This window comes from Cyprinodon tularosa, unplaced genomic scaffold, assembly GCF_016077235.1.
Source record: "Cyprinodon tularosa strain WSP-4 unplaced genomic scaffold, ASM1607723v1 ctg1002, whole genome shotgun sequence".
Lineage (NCBI taxonomy): Eukaryota > Metazoa > Chordata > Actinopteri > Cyprinodontiformes > Cyprinodontidae > Cyprinodon > Cyprinodon tularosa.
Window position 1 is genome coordinate 257,983 of NW_024037786.1, and position 19,466 is coordinate 277,448.

The following is a 19,466-nucleotide window of genomic DNA, read 5'->3' on the forward strand; positions in this document are numbered from 1 at the left end:
CGATTCTGTGAAACAATTTGATTCCTTAACAATTCACTTATCGATTCTGTGAAACAACTAACTTGGTAAGTCCACGGTGACATTCATCTACCTTAGCCTGGGAAATTTCTGCCTGTCTCTGCAAAAACAGAAGGCAGTGAATGGGAGCTGCAGCCTCTGATCCAGCCAGGCTACCCGTCTAGTCACAGTCATCTAAATCTAATGGAGAAGGCATCCGTTTAATGAAAAAGCATTACTGCACAATTCCTGGAAATTCATCTCGCCCTGATTTAAATAACCGAGCATCACCTTTTGCTCGCTCCCTGTACTGCAGAGCAACTTGGTAGCATGTTTAATAACCCAAAGAGAGGTAGGAAAAGTTTTATTTTCCAGAAATGACATCTGATTTACTAGGAATCACATTAAGCACAGCCAGTGATATAAAACTAGTTACGTCCCACCAGAGTTGCCTTCTTTGCTGGTCATAACTTTAGCTTCTGTCCGGAAGGATCAAAAACACGGCATTCATTAAAATGTATGCCATGTTGTGTGCGCAGGTGTTTCTGCATTTTGGATATATTTCCTCCAGTCGATGTTATTGCCACTTTACATCCAAACTTTCGATCGGTTTACCAAATGGGACGCCCTTTTTTTTGTTTTGCTTTTCTGCACTTACACCTGGTCACGTCATACTTGTTTAATGAATGCTGTGTGCATAAGCTGATGAAGATTCTCAGTCATCCAGGTCATAGTCATTCCCTAAAAGTTCAAAAAATCCACTGGACTTGGTTTCCAAAGTGTGCATAAGACGTAACTTGCGTAGAAAAGGCTAGGCTCTGATGCTGCCTGGAACTGTTAAGAGAATCGTTAAGCAAGCTGCCAAACGGTGCCATGGAATTGGAACACACAGAACACAGTTTTCAATTCCTACCCATACCTATACCTCACCCTAATCATATTCCTAATCCTAACTCTATACCTCACCCTAAGCATAACCAATTGACACATTAGCCCTAAACCTATCCATTAGCAAAATAGCTTGTAAGGACCAGCAAAATGTCCTTACTTTTCAACAACTGGTCCTCACTCTGAGGGCTAGACAGGTACACACACACACACACACACTTCCAGGTTGTTAAGTTGTTGTTCCTGTTCTTACCGTGTTGTTCTTGTTCAGAACGTGGACCTTGCCTGTGGTTGATATCGTGCATGGATACATTAGGACTGTTTCTCACTGCCAAATACTGTGTGACTACTATGCTTCTCAGACAGTTTGATCTAACTTTGTCTGTCCTTTACAGAAGGGATGTCTCATTAAAAAATAGATCTAGTGAGGTATGAGCCTACAAGTGTGTTTTCACCAGAGCAAAGCCAGGATGAAGCACTGGACAGATTGTTGAGCAATGCATGAGTAGCTTAATAGATCACAATCAAATACTTTTCATTTATTAGAAATTGATCTATTTTTGCAAGACTTTCCAAGATTAAAAATACTGGTTAGTTCCCCCAAAAAGAATTACCAACAATAATGCCTTTGGTGTAGACTGTACAGCATATCGGTTACAGTATTTCTCGTGCAAATGCAACGTATTGTTTTCAGGTAATCTGTGTTATAATGTAGAGATCGTTTCCTTTACCCTTGTGGAGTTTCCTTTTCTGTAATATGTGAGTTATCGTACCATCTTGTGTTGATTTTAATATTGTTAATGTTTACTCAATGGAGGTTGCCAGGTTCTAACCATCTTTGGATCATCTCAAAGCAAGGCAGTGGAGGAAGAAGCTACGCTCACGCGGGGTGAGTGCTGTTCCATAGCAGCATATGTGACACTGACTGAGTTTAGAAACCTGCACGGCAGCAGCTATGACCAAAGATGGTTTGGTTTGGAAATCAAGTGCCTAAATGTGAGACATGGCTGCATGTCTTTATCTTACTGCACTGTGGGAGTTAAAGGGGTCGTTCCAGGACTGGGCTGGCTCTATGTTCAGTTGTTTCACCCCTGTTACTGCTGCCCTTTTTGATGTCTTCTTTAATGTATTCCTTTGTTGTATTTTATTTGTGTACATTTTGATAAAATAAAGAAAAAAAGCAGTAAACCTTAAAGTGTGAGAGACTTTTTCCGTAAAGACAAGAAAGGAGTTGTTTTGTCTTTTTGCATGACTTGCACTCAAACCCATCTTGCAGCTCCATTCCCTGAAATGACACGCTGCAAAACTTACGCATATTCCCCATGATTACGCTCTGCAATGATCCACTTAGGCATGACCGTCAAATCACTCTGGTGCCCAGGAGAGCAGCCCAAAGCTGTGAAACTCTGTGTTTGAGGCCTCTTATCGCAAATTACCTGTCCTTCAGATGTGTTGGGAGCCAGATGACGCACAGGCTACGCAACACAGCAGGCTGAACAATTTGTAAATGTGGGGGGAATGTGGATTGTGAGGTATTATGCAGAAGGGAGACAGAGGAGGCTGATGCTTCAGATGCAGCTCTACATGCAGAGGCAGCATCAGGTGGCTTCAGACTGCTCCTATCATCCAGAAGAGTCTGAGTATAATCAGGTAATAATGCTACCCTCTGTTTCTGCTATCAGACTTATATGTTCCTGCTGTTTGACACCAATCAGAAAGCTTCTCCAGGATTTGGGGTATTGCATAGTCTCCCTTTTACATAATCATATATAATCTGAAAATTTCAGGCTTTATAAATCTGTAAAAATCCAACATTTCATCCTAAATTTGTTGAACAATAAGGAAAGCAGGGCTGCCCAGCGGAACAGTGGGTTTGATTCCGGCTCTTTCTGCATGTTCTCCCTGAGCATGCATGGATTCTCTCCAGGTACTCCAGCTTCCTCCCACAGTCCAAAAACATGACTGTTAGGTCAATTGGCTTCTTTAAATTCTCCTTAGGTGTGAGTGTGAATGGTTGTTTGTCCTGTTTGTCTCTGATGGACCGGAGACCTGTCCAGGGTGGACCCCGCCTCTCACCCGTAGACAGCTGAAGATAGGCATCAGCACTCCTCGCCACCCCAGCAGGGATAAAGCATGACGGATGGATGTATAAGGGATGCTAATGTTTAAAAGATTTAACTAAATCATTGATACCCTTCTTCCAATTCTGTGTTATGTAGGTGAGATAAATTTAATAAAGTTAAAGTTATGTTGATTTGACTAGAAAATGAATATCTTCTGTTGAAAGACCCAGGTCTACCAACTTTAAAGAAATTAGTTTCATTTTGTCCTCTAGATGTTTGATTTAAATATCCTAGAATGTCAGGATTTCATGTGAGATGCCAATGGAAGCCCACAGCACCACACATAAATCACCGTACTAAACAGTACTTAACATGCGCTACTTTCACACAAATTAATCTTTTTTTCTTTTTGCAGTTTAACTAACTCTCTGTGGGCCTTTCTCCAACCATTTCTAGATGTTTGAGCCTTCCGTTAAATTGCTCTCCATATAGATGAAATCAGGTAGGCTGGTTTCCTCACTTATAAAAAAACAAAACAGCTACCTGCTTCACTTCAGCAGAACTCATCTGTTTGTTTGAAGAATAGCTAAGAACAAATGGAGCTCGGAAGCAAATTTGGATTACAATAGAATTCAAATTAATGAAAAGAAATAGCAAATTAATAATCAAATACTTTAATTAAATTGACTCTAATAGGTTTCTTAGAGACGCCAACAATCACTGCTTACTAAATAAAGGCTAGTTGAATGAAAGGTTGGATATTTCTACATTTATCAATCTTTTATTGTGCATATAAAACTATAAAACTAATAGATTTCAAGGCCTTTAATGAAGCTTCACCAATGTTCCAAACGATTTAGTGTTTTAGTCTATTTTCTGCTTGCACTAATTTCTGCAGAGAAAGAGAGTCTGTTATCCAGCGGCGTCTGCATCGTTGTCTCAGAGACCTCTGAGGCACTCCTGTCCACTAGAGGTTTCCATAGAGACGCAGACAGGCAGCACTGTGGGCGCAGAGAGCGTGACAGAAGACAGGGAAGACCCACACATTTAATAAGGAGGAGTAAGGTAAAAACAAGCAGCTGGGGGGGGGGGGCATGAAGATGGATGAGTGGATGAGAAATGTAGAGGGAGGTGGGAAGAGCACAGCAGGGGCGGGGTGACAGATAAAGCCCGGGGGAGAGCGTGGGAGGCTGTCAGGTCTTCAGTCACAGGGGAGTCACTAAGAGGTGGCTGCAGTGACGGCAGCCGTGATGTCAAAGCAGGAAAACACACAGTTCCATTTCTCTAATGGCCTCGCCATCCGTCCACCCATCCACGCTCAGCAAACATTTTCAAACTCAGACGGACACAAATGTCCCTGTAGCTCCCTTCCTCGCTCCCACAGCCCCGTACAGAGCAGAGGTGCCTGCCACACTTCCAGAGGTGGCCTCTGTATGCGGCTCCCCTTCAGTGTCACATCACGTCCTAATTGGCCAAGAGATTAAACATGTTACTGTGTTTGAAGTGTGAGCGTAGATAATTATATCTGCAGGCAAATTCATCTTCTCTGCTCCCATGATTCTATTCCTGAAAATGAATTTCTTGGTAACCTTCAGGTGCTCAGCAGCTCTATGTCTGAATAGTAAGACTGTTTTATTTTTCATAAATTGCTTCCTGTCTTGTAAGAGTGAATACTATTTAAGATCAATCTAGCTGATTTTCTCTTCACTGCAGGGTATTAAATGAGGCGCATGGTTTCCACCATTCATAAGTTTGCTTTTATTCACTAGAAGACTTGCCCCCCCCTCCCCACATCCTCCACCCTACTCCTCACACATACCCACAGTGTTCTTCCCACCCACCTGCTTCTTTGCCTGCTATGACTCAGTCCTCTTCCAGCTGAGGATACATGAGGATAAAACCCTTGATGAAAAACAGCCAAGAATATCTTTTTTTTTTCTACTCCCAGAAATGGAAAGATTGGCACGGCAGCGGCTGCTGATGCTCAGTTTCCCTTCATTAGACAAACATGTCACCCCAACGCATTGAAATGGGGGGGGGGGGGGGGGGGGTTGGTGGGGGGGGGGGGGGGGGGGGGGCTCCTGCTTTTCAAGGCAACTCAAGCTTAAAAAGCAAACATTTGGAAGGCCATGATGGATGTTTCAAAAACAGCCTGGAATTCTCTAGATAGCATCCCGTGTTGTCACCAATCTCTGACATGGATGCAGGATTTCTTAAAGGAAAACTTGCCAAGTACATCCACGCCTTTTATGGGGCCTGAGGAATCTGATATGTCACTCAAACTTCACAAAGCAGCGAACACCTTTTTTCTAACATGCTCAGACTCTGCCTCCATCTTTTTAAAACACTTTGCAGCGATCAGCTCCTCCTGGCCTCGTCTCCATGCTGCCGGATCTATTTTGGGGCTTCTGGGTCACTGAGACCTGAATTTGTTAATTATGCAAACTAAATGCCGCATAATAGATCACAATGTTGGCCATGTGACAGAGTCCTACTTATGTAACAGCTGATCAATCAGGAGGACAGGAGCAACAGAATAGAAGCTTCCGGTTAAGGTGCCATGGCCAAAGATGCAGCTGCAAGTAAAACGCAAAAAGTAGATTAAGCACCGAACATTTTCACCATTTGGCTGCAGAATAGCATGAAACTAGCATCAGGAGGAACAGAAAAGAGTCTGTTCCTTTCAAACTGAGCTCAGTATTTCAGGATGAGATATAGGTAATAAATCTGGTTCTCACAAAGCAAATTAACTTAAAAATGAGCCTTAGTTTTAAATTCAGCTGCTTGCTATAATTAGTGATTATTGGCAACATGTTTGCTAATTTCTCTATGAAAATATATGAAGCCCAGTCAGATGGGATGGAGCAGAAAGTTTTTTGATTGGACTGATTTCTGGATGTTGATCATTTGAAAATGAGAATATGATTGTAGAAAAGTCCAGTCAGCGTGTTTCAGCCTCTGGCTTTCTTTAAAGTCACCACTGGCTGCTTCTCAGACCATGGCTGTCTCTTCTTTAAGGTGGACTGATGGCGTGTTCAGCTCTTCAAGTCTCCTTCCAGGTTTAGTTGATGGACTGAACAGGACTCTGTGCGATCAGCCTGACCTGGAATCTTTTTATAACCCTAAACTTCTGGGACATTTTTTCCCGACTTTTCCCACATCAACGTAATGAACATTTCTTTTCACCATGTTTCTTGGTCTTTATGATGCTGTTTTCTTAGTTTCTCTACAGTAAACATTAAAGGCCTTCAAAGAACGTCTTTGTTTTCTTTTGCAGTTTGTAGGGAAGGGATTTTTTAGGTAGATGATCAGATCACAGTTTGTCTTTATCTTAACATGTGTGCACTATCACTTTATCATACTTACATCTTTCTAAATGTTAGTGACCTCAGTCAACGGCTGATTTCAAATAGACAAACTAGTACCCCCCCTGTTCCGCTTTCTGCTATATATAGTCAGACTAAAGGGGGGAGGATGGTTATAGTGTGTGAATGATGGGAGGCAGACATAATGAAGCAGGTCAGGGAGGAAACTCAGGTGTCTGACGCTGTTTATGGCTTTGATTCAATCCTTTCCTGTTGTGTGAATTACCATGAGAGTGAGAGAGAAGAGGTGCATCTGTGTTTGGCAATGTGTGTGTGTGATGGTGTGTGTGTGTGTGTGTGTGTGTGCGCTGATTGACGTCACAGACCCCGAATCATTTCCATCTTGTCTCCTGCACACAGAGAATAGATCCCCATCTGCAGCCCTTCTCCTCTGCTCACTTCCAATCCTTTCATTTTTTGTCTCCCAACACCCCCCCCCCACACACACACACACACACACACACCCATGCCAGTCTAGCAGATAAACAAATCAGAGGAACACAAACAGTTGAAGACAGCCAGACTATTATTAGAATCAGTCCATAAAACATCTGCTCATTTTGAGGCTGACAGCTTTCTCACTCCAAATGTCACCTGGTCTGCATACCTGTCGGTGAACCCTTCCACAACGCTTTGTCCGCGCGCTTTTACGCATGAGCGAGAAAAACGCGTGACGTGCTTTCCACAACAATTGCTCATCCACGTTCACACAGCAGCATCTCTGCTGACGACAGAGCACCATTTAAATCACTTCCTCCTAAAAGGTCATCTCCATCCCCCCCGTAAGCATCAGAGAATAAATAAGGGGTGAACATGCGTGGAATGTCAGCGTGGGCGTGGGGTGGTGTCTTTAAGCAGAGGTTCTTTAAAAAGTCAGAGGAGAGGGAGAGCACTGAGAGAGGCTGCTGTGGCTCTGTGCCCTGGGGGGAACGAACCAGGGGCGCCAATGTGGCGCATCTATGGAAACAGTTCAATAATCTTTCAATAATTTTTATTTGTTTGTAAAAATATAAATGTTAATATTAGTTTCTCAAGAAAATATAAAGAGATAAAAGCGTCTGGAGCAGTTTGGCTCTGCAGTGTTTATTATTTGTCTTTACTGTGACTTGGTGTGATTAAAAATCCATTACTTCATTCAATAAAATAGCTTTAGCTGATTTATAAACGTGAAGAAAATCGGATAAGTGTGTTTATAATTAACTAAAGTATCTCTAATTGCTAAAGTTTAAGAACATAAAGAATATTAAAAATGTGTGGAAGGTTCAGAGTAATAGAATAGAATAGAGTAGAATAGAGTAGAATAGAATAGAATAGAATAGAAAATCCCTTTATTGTCCCACAATAGGGAAATTCTGGTGTTTTCATCAGCAAATAGATTCTAGAAAAAATGGTAATACAAGTGTAGACCTTAGAAAAATGTATCAGAATAACATAGTATTGAAGAGTTAAAAGAAAAGAAAAGTGTTTTAAAACAATATAAAACTGGAGTATTAGAATAATAGTAATAGAATAAATAACCAATATGCAGCTATGGACATTTTTCCAGTAATTTGAAAATAGCAGCAACATCAGAGATGTGCAGAATGACAGCAGCAGGTTATTTAACTGACTAAGGTAGAAACTGAGCAGAATCAGCATGAATGGAAGAACTGGTTGAGGTTGATGGGAACAGTGGTGGTTCTAGAGTCTTCCAGCTGCTGGGAGGAAGGATCTGTGATAACGCTCCCTGGTGCATTTAAGGTGCAGCAGCCTGTCCCTGAAGGAGCTGTCCAGTTCAGCACCAGCTTCATGCATGGGGGGGAGATGTTCATTTAGTTAGGATCCGTCTGTTTCCACCTCCTGCACTGAGTCTAGAGGGCATCCAATCACAGCTGGCCTTCCTGATCAGCTGATCCAGCCGCTTCCTCTCAGCTACAGATGAGCCGCTGCTCCAACAGACAGCTCCATAGAAGATGGCTGATGCCACAGCAGAGTAACCCCCCCCCCCCCCCCCCCCCCCCCCCGTCAGCTGGAACCTGACCACCAAGTTCTGAACCAGAACTGGTAAACATACTGATACTGAAGACATTTCTTTGATATACTAGCTACACGACGCATGTCAGATTATTGCATAAGAGCTGCAGTAAAAAAAAGCATCTGACTTTAAAGGGGAAAGACGTTTTTTTTTCCATTGGTCCTTGATTTTCCGTTATTCCATCATGTTCTACTCTCCCATATGAGTTTAGTGTCATTTGGAGCCGTTCTGAAGATATTCTGTTAGGTTATATCCAGTAACGTCTTCCTATGGGCAACGACTTGAAGGCACAAACTAAACTGTTCATCATTTATTCTTTATATTTATATCTTTTTTAAACAAAGCGGAGTGTGTATGACATCAGATGGATGGATGGATGGATGGATGGATGGATGGATGGATGGATGGATGGATGGATGGATGGATGGATGGATGGATGGATGGATGGATGGATGGATGGATGGATGGATGGATGGATGGATGGATGGATGGATGGATGGATGGATGGATGGATGGATGGATGGATGGATGGATGGATGGATAGATAGATAGATAGATAGATAGATAGATAGATAGATAGATAGATAGATAGATAGATAGATAGATAGACAGACAGACAGACAGACAGACAGACAGACAGACAGACAGATAGATGATAGATAGATAGATAGATAGATAGATAGATAGATAGATAGATAGATAGATAGATAGATAGATAGATAGATAGATAGATAGATAGATAGATAGATAGATAGATAGATAGATAGATAGATAGATAGATAGATGGATAGATGGATGGATGGATGGATGATGGATGGATGGATGGACGGACGGACGGACGGACGCTGAGTGTGTTAGTATCAAAGCTGTTAATGAGTCAGAGGGCTGATCACAGGAGACGGGATGAATGAAGGGATCAGTGCAGCGAGCTGAGGAACATCACAGGGAAGGAAGCTCAGAAATGAGAGACGGCGCCGTGAATGAGATCTAAAACTTTCTGCCTGATCAATAATATGTTTTTGCTTTAGTTCTCCTTCACATCGCTGCATTTTTATTGACAGATCCCACAGAGAGTGACAGATGTTGGATCCATAGAGTGGGTCTGACTATGAGAGGTCCTCAATGTTGAAATGAAAAATGAAAGCATATTAAGGCGGCGTATTAAAGCTTGAAGGCAGGAACTGCTGCATGATCAATCAGACTTCATTTTACATTGTTTGTGTTTAAATCAAAAGCAAATCAAATCCCTTAAAATTTTCCTCTGACCAGGAGAGGCCTGCCTCATTTCAGCAGATAGAAGATCTTCTTCTACTAGAGCTGTCCAAAGTATCCATGTTTATCACTACAGTTTAAATCCTGCTCTTTGTAGAAGTTGGAGGATCAACTTCAGCTTTTTACTCCAGTAAAAGTGTAAAAGTACAATTTTTAAAACTACTTAAAGTATAAAAGTAATGCAGGAAAAACTGTTCAGGCCAGAAGCTTTACTTCTCTACTCTATTAAAGGAACATTTTTCTACAATTCTGGGTGAAAACTTCCTTAGACTTTATTTTCTCAGTTTTAGAGCTAATGGTAACAGTCACATTTAACTTTGCATCATCTTGATAAACGATTTATTTTGGTTTGTGGTGAGCAACAAGTTGGGGCAGCACCGAGTCAAACCACAAAGAAATTAGCTGTCTGGATGAAACTAATATTTTTTTTTTATCACCAACAGGCCAGAATGAAAATGAGATCTATTCTTAAAATCTTGAAGTAAAAAGAATTACTCCAGTAAAGTAAAGATAGCCAAAGTTTCTCCCAAAGTAAGGAAATTAAAGATTTGTACTTCTATACCTGATACCTCTGCCAAAAAGTAGTAATAATCTTATTTTACTTATGTGTTTTTTTTTAAGATAAGTGAAAATTCAGAGTAAAAGATATAATTGAGCCTCCTGGTCGTTAGCGATGCTCGGCTGGATGCAGCCATCATCATAACGGACTCTGGGATTATTCTGCTGTGTTTCTGCTCCATCAAGCTGCAGCTCTTCCACCATCATCCTGGTTTTTATCCAGCTCCCTGCCTCCTTTGGGCTCAACTCCAGTGGAGCAAAACTAAATTCAAGTTTTTTAGCAATACACATGAATAATAATTCCTTTTACATTTGTCTTCCTCCAGGACCTGATCACTAAAGGCTATACTTCTCTTTCTTATAAAATTCTAATTGTTGCTTGTCTTCTGTGTAAGTCTTTTTATTGAATCTCATCTTTAGTGGTTCTCCGTAATTTTCTTTGAAGAAAATCATTGTTGTTGCTGTTTTCTACAGCATAGAAATAATGTTTAACTATAAGCAGATATAGAGCCTAATCCACCTGGATTCCTGCCATGGCAGCGGTCAACAGCAGGAGAGGAACTCAGAAGATCTCATCACTCAGAAGCTTTACAGCTGAAATATCAGGAGCTTTGACTGCATAAGGAGGATTTCTACTCACATCCTAATTGAATGTGATTCAGGCAGAATATCACATTCACTCATTTTAATTCTATTCAGTTTATTTCTATAGCTCTAATTCACAACACATCATCTCAAGGCACTTTCCAGTTCACCAGATCATCCAGTCAGATTGATTCAAAGTTTTCACTGTAAGGAAAACCAGCTGATTGCATCGACTCATTGAATCTTCAGCAATCCCTCACACTAAGCATGCTTGTAGCGACAGTGGAGAGGAAAAACTCCCTTTGAACAGGAAGAAACCTCCAGCAGAACCAGGCTCAGTGTGAGCGGCCATCTGCTGAGGCCCACTGGGGTTCAAGGAGACAGAAGCAGACATAGAAAAAGAAGCATAGATACAAAAGGCAACTGTCAACCAGCTCCACAGGCGGCCCCGTCCAGGAAACACACAGCCAGGCAGACGAGCTCCGAGCCAGCTCCCATGTCAGAGGATGAAGAGAGCACATCCAGTTAGTCACAGTCAGAGAAACAGGACTACACTGGAAAACAGGCCAAGCTCCAACATCTAGAAACAAAGGTGTTGATGGCAGCAGCACAGCTGATATTTCTCTCCAGGATGGAGTCACAGCCAAACAGGAACAGACCAGATGAAGCTACTATGAGAAAAAGCAGAGAGAGCAGAACGTTAGAGATTGAACTAACAGATTCTGCAGAGTGGGAGAATAGAGATAGAATGAAGCAGAATGATGAAAAAGGGGTCCCTATGTCCTCCAGCAGTCTAAGCCTATAGCAGCAGAACTATAGAGATAGATCTGGATAACCTGAGCCACTCTAACTAGAAGCTTTATCAGAAAGGAAAGTTTTAAGCCTAGCCTTAAAAGTAGACAGGGTGTCTGCCTCACGGACTAAAACGGGTAGTTGGTTCCACAGGAGAGGAGCCTGAGAACTAAAAGATCTGCCTCCCATTCTACTTTTAGAAATTCTAGGAACCACTAGTAAACCTGCAGATTGAGAGCGAAGTGCTCTGTTAGGAACATAAGGAACAATCAGATCTCTGATATCAGATGGAGCTTGGCCATTTAAGGCTTTATATGTGAGAAGGAGGATTTTAAATTCTATTCTGGATTTAACAGGAAGCCAATGAAGAGAAGCCAGGATAGGAGAGATATGATCTCTCTTTTTCATTTTCATCAGAACTCTGGCTGCAGCATTTTTGATCAGCTGAAGGCTTTTTACAAACTACAAATATATACAAAAAAAAAAAACCTTCACACTCTATGTGACTCAAACACATAGGACTGAATAAAGTCGGTCAGCTTGTTTAGATCAAAGCCCAGCCCAGAGCCCTTTGTGATGTCATAGGGATAACAGGGAATCTGCATTATCCAGCTAAGTCAGAAGAAAAGAAAATAGTTTCTTTAATAAAAGCAAGAAAAACTGTGGATAAGAAACAATAAGACAGGTGGGAATAATCCATATTCCATTAGCAAGGATTTTATGGATAGATAAGAGATACAACTATAATAAAATGAAAGAAGAAATCAAAACCCCACGAGGGGGCGTTTCACTCCTCGGTGCTTAAATGTGGTGCAATGCTGCCCTCTAGTGGTACAAAGGTGAAACGCATGTGCTGCAAGCGGAAGAATCGACAAAATGGAGCCCAGCGCTCGGCCATGACAATGCAGGTCACCGGCTGTTAGTCCTGAACTCCGCAGAAACAAACATGGAGTCTGGATGTGTAGAAAATCCACAGATCCAGAGTTCATGCCTGCTGCTGGTATGCACCCTAGAAATCCTTAACATAGATTGCTCCTTTTTAACAAAAGGTTATAGCATCACTTCACAGTCACACGTGATAATCCATGTGCATTTTCACCTCTGGGCAAAAAGGAAAAACTGGGTGTGGACCTGCAGGAAAACTGCAGCAAATGTGCACATAGAGCACAGCTGGTCTGTGCTGCAGGGCAAAAACAGACTGAACGGGTCAGTCTGATCTATTCCTCTCTGTGCAGAAAACAAACGTGGAGCTGCTGAGAAGCTGGGGATCCTTTGCTGCAGGGTTTGGGGACTGAATGTGGGCCATGGTGATCATGCATGAGTTCACACATGGTTTCATCTGTGTGACCCACCCCCCCTAAGTTGGTATACAGGCTTAAACTTCCCAGGCAGCCTCTGGTTAGTCATCAATTACTACATTGATCACAGCAACGCCTCAGAAACAGGATTTAAAGAGGTTGGAGGAAAATTCAGGTAGATTTAGCTCAAACATCATTTAGATTAGAAGAAACTTAGCAAAGCTGCAGATGATCACTAACCTTACGGCCGATGATCACTAACCTTACGGCCGATGATCACTAACCTTACGGCCTATGATCACTAACCTTACGGCCGATGATCACTAGTGAGAATAAAGCCCCTTATCTGTGGGGTATCAGGCTTAACGAAGGACACCAGAGACCAGGGTTCGAGGAAAATTTCCAGGACTTGTTTTTATTAAGAGAATTTCAGAACAAAAGAGAGGGACCAGACACCTGCATTAGTTAGAGAAGGGATCCAATTCAGTAAAAACTAACAAAAAAAAAAGAAAACCAACAAAAAACCTCAAAGCCGAGTGTTTAGAAAAGCTGATGCGACCGCCCGGATGGAGCAGGAGCTGTTTCCGTTTTCATCTTATTGAACACGCAGGGTCGTCTAGGAGACGGGTCGGAGGCAATTACTGTTCCCGGAATGTTTCACTTGTTCGTCTTCCTCTTTCTTTTGGACAACACGCTTAAAACACACTTTTTTCTTGTTTAAAACACAGTTTAAGTGAAAAGAAACGAGAGCATGAAAGAAAAGGAGGGAAACTCACTGCACATTTAGGTCTAAAAGAAGCAGCCAGAGCAACGTGGCTGAAGAACCGTTAATAAAAGATGGACAAAGGCTGATCTGTCAGGAGGGGGGGGGGGGGGGGGGGGGGGGGGCAGGGACAGGGCGGGGGGTCTAGTTTGTGGGACAGAGCAGGAGGGGGGGGGGAATAAACACAGTAATACACAACAAGTCACCACATACCGATCGGGCAAAGGGACGCGCTTCCTCCACCAAACAAGCCTTCATGAAATGCCTTTAAAAAAGATTTTAGTGTGGTTATTTTAATCCTGCCTGCAGACGCTTGATGTGACCACTGCAAGGCGCTCCTTAATCAGCTTCGCTGTTTGTGCTAAAAATCTGTACGGATACTTATAAAATCATTGATAAAAATATTCCTCTGTTAACAATACGCCTCGGAGGGAAACCATGTGAGAGACTGGGGGGGGGGGCAGAAGGAGGAGGGGAGGTGGCTGTAGAGGAGGAGGAACCTGGGGGGCAGTGGTGCTACTCGGACTTGGCCTCCTCCTTGGCTTCCTCAGGGGTCGCCTCCACCTGTGGGGTGAAACCAGAACAACGAATCAAACGCCCTGCACGAGATGGAGGCCTGAAAGCTGGGGAAGCAGGGAGGCGCGCGCCTCCTCTCACCTCGTTGGTCTTAGCCTCTCCGTTCTCAGAGTGGTTCTCCTCATTGGCCTCCGCCTCGGCGTTCTCCTTCGCCTTCTTGGTCTTCTTGTCCTCCTTCTTATCGTTCGCCGCCTTTTCTTTCTGTTCAGTTGAAAAGAGAAAAACCTGAGCGGGCAGAAAGGAGACCAGCGCCTCCTTCCAGCGCCTCCTCCTCGCCGCTCCTTCCTACCTTCGCCGCCTTCTTCACCTTTGGTTCTGGCTTTGGAGGTGCAGGTTTCTAGGAGGAACATTTTCACAATCACTTCACCGGCCGTCATCCAAATCAAAACAACATTTTTAACAATCTTTCCTGTTTATTAAAGTTTTACAACTATGAGAAAATCCAATAAAACATTTTGTCTAAGATTGTTGGGAAATAAACTTTAAGTAAATTTAGTTTTATATATATTTAAAACTTCTATTGCTCCTAATGTCTTCATAGTTGCATTTTGTCCTAATTTATCGTCTCAAAGATAAATTATATGATGTAAAATGTCCACTTATTGCTTCTTAAACCTTAAAACTATTTGTTTAATAGTTTATTTTTTTATTTCAATGATTCTCAGCCTAAAGGTCATAAATTAATTATTCTTGATTTTCTTAAACATCTGATGTATCAGAGATGCATCAATCTGGCTTTTTCTCTCTAATATAGATATTTCTAAATAGACCATTACTTCTAATAAAAGCAGTTTGTCTTTGATTACATTAAATAATGAGTGAATAAACTTTTTATCCGTTTTAGTTGAATGTCTTATATTTTAAAGCCTAAATCAAAGATTTGCTTCATAGTTTTTTATGTTAAATAAAAACTTTTTCTAAAACATGACTCAGCAGAACCTGAACAGATGCAGGAAGTTCAGGAATATTTACTGACAGCAGAAACATTTCAGCACTTTAGAGATTTTTAAGGTGAATAAACTGTTTCTTTAATGAAATGAGTTTAAAAAAAAGTGATATTAGGGCTAAATTCTTACCGCCGATAACCGAGCTGATCTCCTCTGGGGCTGAAACAATAGAAATGTGCAGTTAGACTGAAATCAGTGGAACTACAGTGAAAACAGTGCAGATAAAGAGAATTAGAGGACAGTTCTGTTCTCACCTCCTCCTTTTCTCCTCCTTCTGTTCCCTGCGCCTGAAAAACAGAAATATTCATTAAAGATCAGCAAACAATCAGACGCTGAAACTAACGAGGACTTTATGTTTGCAGCAAACATCTTTTGCAGGTTTCAGCCAAACATTACGCTGCGTCACAAAACTCCTGAAAAAACTTTTCCCTCTCAGATGAAAATGAAGGAAAAGTTCAGATTAAATTAGATTTCATGGATTAGAGGCTTAAATTGTGCTGCTGGTGTTTAAAGAGAGGAGCCTGCAGCAGGGAGGGGCCCATGCGGCTCCTCAGAGCCACATTCTGGGGGTGCAGGGCCTGCAGGGGCCCCTCTGCTCCCCCTCTTCCATTCACTGCATGCAGCTCAGATTTGAACGCTGGCGCGGGAGTCTTCAGAGGGGGGGAGGGACCTGCCAGGGGAGCGCACGGGCGCCTCTCGGCGGTAGAGGCGCGTAACTGCAGCCATTTGGGACGACGAACAAAGAGAGAAAATATCTAATTTTACCGAAACGCGGCGGCTAATGTCCGGTTTTAAAGTCAATGCGCAGAGAGGGACCCTCAGGGCATTTTTAGGGGCCACTTCCCGGCGGTTCGGGGGCCCTGCGGCGGGAAGCGAAGCGTTTTGTTCTCGGTAGGTCGGGAGACGAAGGTGGAAGAGCTGCAAAGCATGGCTGCTGCTGCTTGTGCTTTAACTGCATGCAGACCGACAGGCTCCTCAAAGGACAGCAGCTCGCGCGCTGCTCACGCGCTTCAAAGCACCGATTCGAGCGGGAAAATATTCATTCCGACTGCAAAAACCTGCAGATTCTACATGAAAAACATCCAAAATCCCGAGCGACGCAGAAGCTTATTGGCTCCTTCTAATGAAGTCATGTCTCTGAGGGATGTCTTCACTCCGTTTGCATTGAATTAACGGCGGATTATTCGCTGCTAATCTGCGGATTATCGCTAAATTACGCACCTTTCTCTTGGGCATGTTGATCTCTGGGAGGTTTGCTTAGAAATCAAACTAAAGCTGGTTTAGTTGCGGCTTCAGTGCATGTGAAGACGAGTGTCTCCCCTTAAGCTCGGCAGTGTAGTAAACACAGAGAGGCGAGTGGTTGAATGGGGGGAGGGGTGCGGCCAGCGGCCTGATTGATGGGCTCTCCACCAATCAGGTGGCGCCATTCGGGGCCGCAGAACACTTGGAATTTTGGAGCCGGTGATGATCTGAGGTCTGCGCGGATGGCAGAGGATGGGAGGAAGCGCTCCCAGCATGGAGGGCCTTTCTCTGCCTTCCAGGACATGTTCGCCTTCACGCAAAGAGAGGCCGCGAGGCGCAGGCCTGCGGGGCTGCACGCGCTCCCAGCCATGCATGCGTGCAGGGAGGGCCCGGCGGCAGCGGGCCACATGCCCCGGTGTTTGCAGCCCTGCATCCCCCGCTGCATAGAGCCAACATCTGAGAGATTTCTCCAGAAATCCCGTCTGGGTCCAACATGGCGCCCACCGCACAACGACATCTTTTTGTTGTTTCACAGTTGGCTTTCCAAAATTTGATTTAGGGAGAAAAAAAACTGGCCTCTATAGAGGTCCAAAGGTGCCATTATTTAAATAAAAAAGTGCATTCTTTAAATAGATATTTATATATTACTATTTTAAATAAACATGCAAAACATATTTATGATTGTGTAAATACACATATCATATATTATTCTCCTCTTTATGCAATACTTTTTGCAGAAAAGGGTGAAATACATATTGATTTGTGACTTTTGTTTCCGCTTTACAGTTTTTAAAGAAATGTCAAAATTTGCTTGATCTTTAGTTAGAGTGGCTCAGGTTATCCTGAGCTATCTCTATAGTTCTGCTGCTATAGGCTTAGACTGCTGGAGGACATAGGGACCCCTTTTTCATCATTCTGCTTCATTCTATCTCTATTCTCCCACTCTGCAGAATCTGTTAGTTCAATCTCTAACGTTCTGCTCTCTCTGCTTTTTCTCATAGTAGCTTCATCTGGTCTGTTCCTGTTTGGCTGTGACTCCATCCTGGAGAGAAATATCAGCTGTGCTGCTGCCATCAACACCTTTGTTTCTAGATGTTGGAGCTTGGCCTGTTTTCCAGTGTAGTCCTGTTTCTCTGACTGTGACTAACTGGATGTGCTCTCTTCATCCTCTGACATGGGAGCTGGCTCGGAGCTCGTCTGCCTGGCTGTGTGTTTCCTGGACGGGGCCGCCTGTGGAGCTGGTTGACAGTTGCCTTTTGTATCTATGCTTCTTTTTCTATGTCTGCTTCTGTCTCCTTGAACCCCAGTGGGCCTCAGCAGATGGCCGCTCACACTGAGCCTGGTTCTGCTGGAGGTTTCTTCCTGTTCAAAGGGAGTTTTTCCTCTCCACTGTCGCTACAAGCATGCTTAGTGTGAGGGATTGCTGAAGAGTCAATGAGTCGATGCAATCAGCTGGTTTTCCTTAGATAGAAAACTTTGAATCAATCTGACTGGATGATCTGGTGAACTGGAAAGTGACCTGAGATGACATGATGTGAATTGGAGCTATAGAAATAAACTGAATAGAAATTGAATTAAAGACATTTCATCCCAGCGCTGCGTGTCCCGAGCCCGTGACATCATCAATGACCCCTCACCCCCCCACCATGGACTGTTCTCCCTGCTGCCCTCTGGGAAGAGGCTTCCCAGCATTCAATGCAGGACCAGCAGGTTCTGCAGCAGCTTCTTCCCCGCCGCCATCACACTGATGGAAATAATCAAGTCAGAATTCCAGACTGTGCATCACATTAATCATATTATTTTTCACTATAAATGTTACTGATTTTTTTTTCATAATCCCTTTAAATAGAAAATAAATACTGAGTGTTTCTGCTTTTTGCACTATAGATATTTATTTATTCTGCACTGCTCTGAACCTTACAGCATGTCTCTCTTGTTTACATTCTAATCATTGCTGCACTTTATAAATGGAAACGTTCATTCCACTGCCAAGCTGCTCGTTTACTAGTGAAAAGCTGTTTGCATCAGGATTTCATTTTGTATTCCCTCTGTGTAAACAAGATGACAAAGTTTGTCTAAGTCTAAGAAAGTTGACATATTAAAGAAAGAAGGAAGACAACATTTCTTCTTCTGTGGTTTCTGGCAACGGACAGAAAAGCCATCATAGAACAGGGAAACAAAGAAGTGATTTGAATCTTTTATGTTTTCAAATGATTTTCACCAACTTCAGCGCACAGTAACCAACCTGATCAGCTCTGCGTTTAATCCTCCCGCCTGCCTATAAACAGGTGTGATGCGGATTCAACGCCATGCGCCGCTCAGCGGCTCTGCTCTGTGGATGAACTGGAAATCCCTTTATTGATCTAACACTGGAGAAATTCCCTCTCTGCATTTAACCCCTCCCCTTAGGGAGCGGTGAGCTGCCATTGTGTGGCACCCGGGGAGCAGTGTGGGGTTAAGGGGCTTGCAGAGAGGAGGCTGTGGGGATTGAAACCTGCAACCTTCTCAGAGCGCCGCTCTAACCACTAAACCAACACTCACCTTAAAACCAGCGTCTGCAGCAGATTAGGATTTTATTTCTTCCACCTCATGAGAGATGGTTTAACACTATATTTAAAGAATTGACAATATTATATCCAAATGAATTTTTAATTATTTTATTGTTTATTTGTATAGAAAGAGCCAGATGAAAATTTACCTTCTTGGAACATTTCAGTCTTTTATTCCTATCAATCACTTTTTTTTATTGTAGAAATGATTGATGAGGATTTTTCTCATTATGATGTTCAGGATTTTCATGGTATTATTAACCAGTTTTAGATTAAATAAAAAAAATCCAAGTGGGTCTAATGGGTGAACCTGATTTAACTATTTTACCAAACAGTTTCTGTTAATCAAGCATGAAAATAATCTTTTTTGAATCTTTCTTCATATCAAGTCTTCTGTAGTTTTTACATAAACATTGAAAAACAATATGAGGCATTAACTCTTTTAATTTAAAATGAATTTCACTCCTGTTCTTTATTTCATCCGAGTGGCAATAATTTCTTTCTAAAGGTTTTTTTTGTGCCATCTGATATTTATGGGTTAAATAGAAAAAAGCCAT

The 19,466-nt window shown here is 42.6% G+C and overlaps 1 protein-coding gene across 1 annotated transcript; it reads right to left on the reverse strand.

The window, feature by feature from the left end:
- Positions 1 to 13,220: 13,220 nt before the first annotated feature.
- Positions 13,221 to 16,494, reverse strand: hmgn6 (high mobility group nucleosome binding domain 6). Its single transcript, XM_038276221.1, has 6 exons — positions 16,340 to 16,494; positions 15,373 to 15,405; positions 15,248 to 15,277; positions 14,461 to 14,508; positions 14,253 to 14,372; positions 13,221 to 14,159 (listed from the first exon to the last, which is right to left on the reverse strand). Exons 1-6 carry the CDS (start codon positions 16,352 to 16,354, stop codon positions 14,112 to 14,114), a joined length of 294 nt encoding a protein of 97 aa, XP_038132149.1. The 5' UTR covers positions 16,355 to 16,494; the 3' UTR covers positions 13,221 to 14,111.
- Positions 16,495 to 19,466: the final 2,972 nt, after the last annotated feature.

Excerpts from the sequence above, each read along its gene's own strand:
- hmgn6 (XM_038276221.1), bottom strand. Across the intron at positions 14,509-15,247 it reads GATCAGCTCGGTTATCGGCG|AAACCTGCACCTCCAAAGCC; the intron begins GTAAGAATTTAG and ends TGTTCCTCCTAG. Across the intron at positions 14,373-14,460 it reads AGGTGAAGAAGGCGGCGAAG|AAAGAAAAGGCGGCGAACGA; the intron begins GTAGGAAGGAGC and ends TCAACTGAACAG.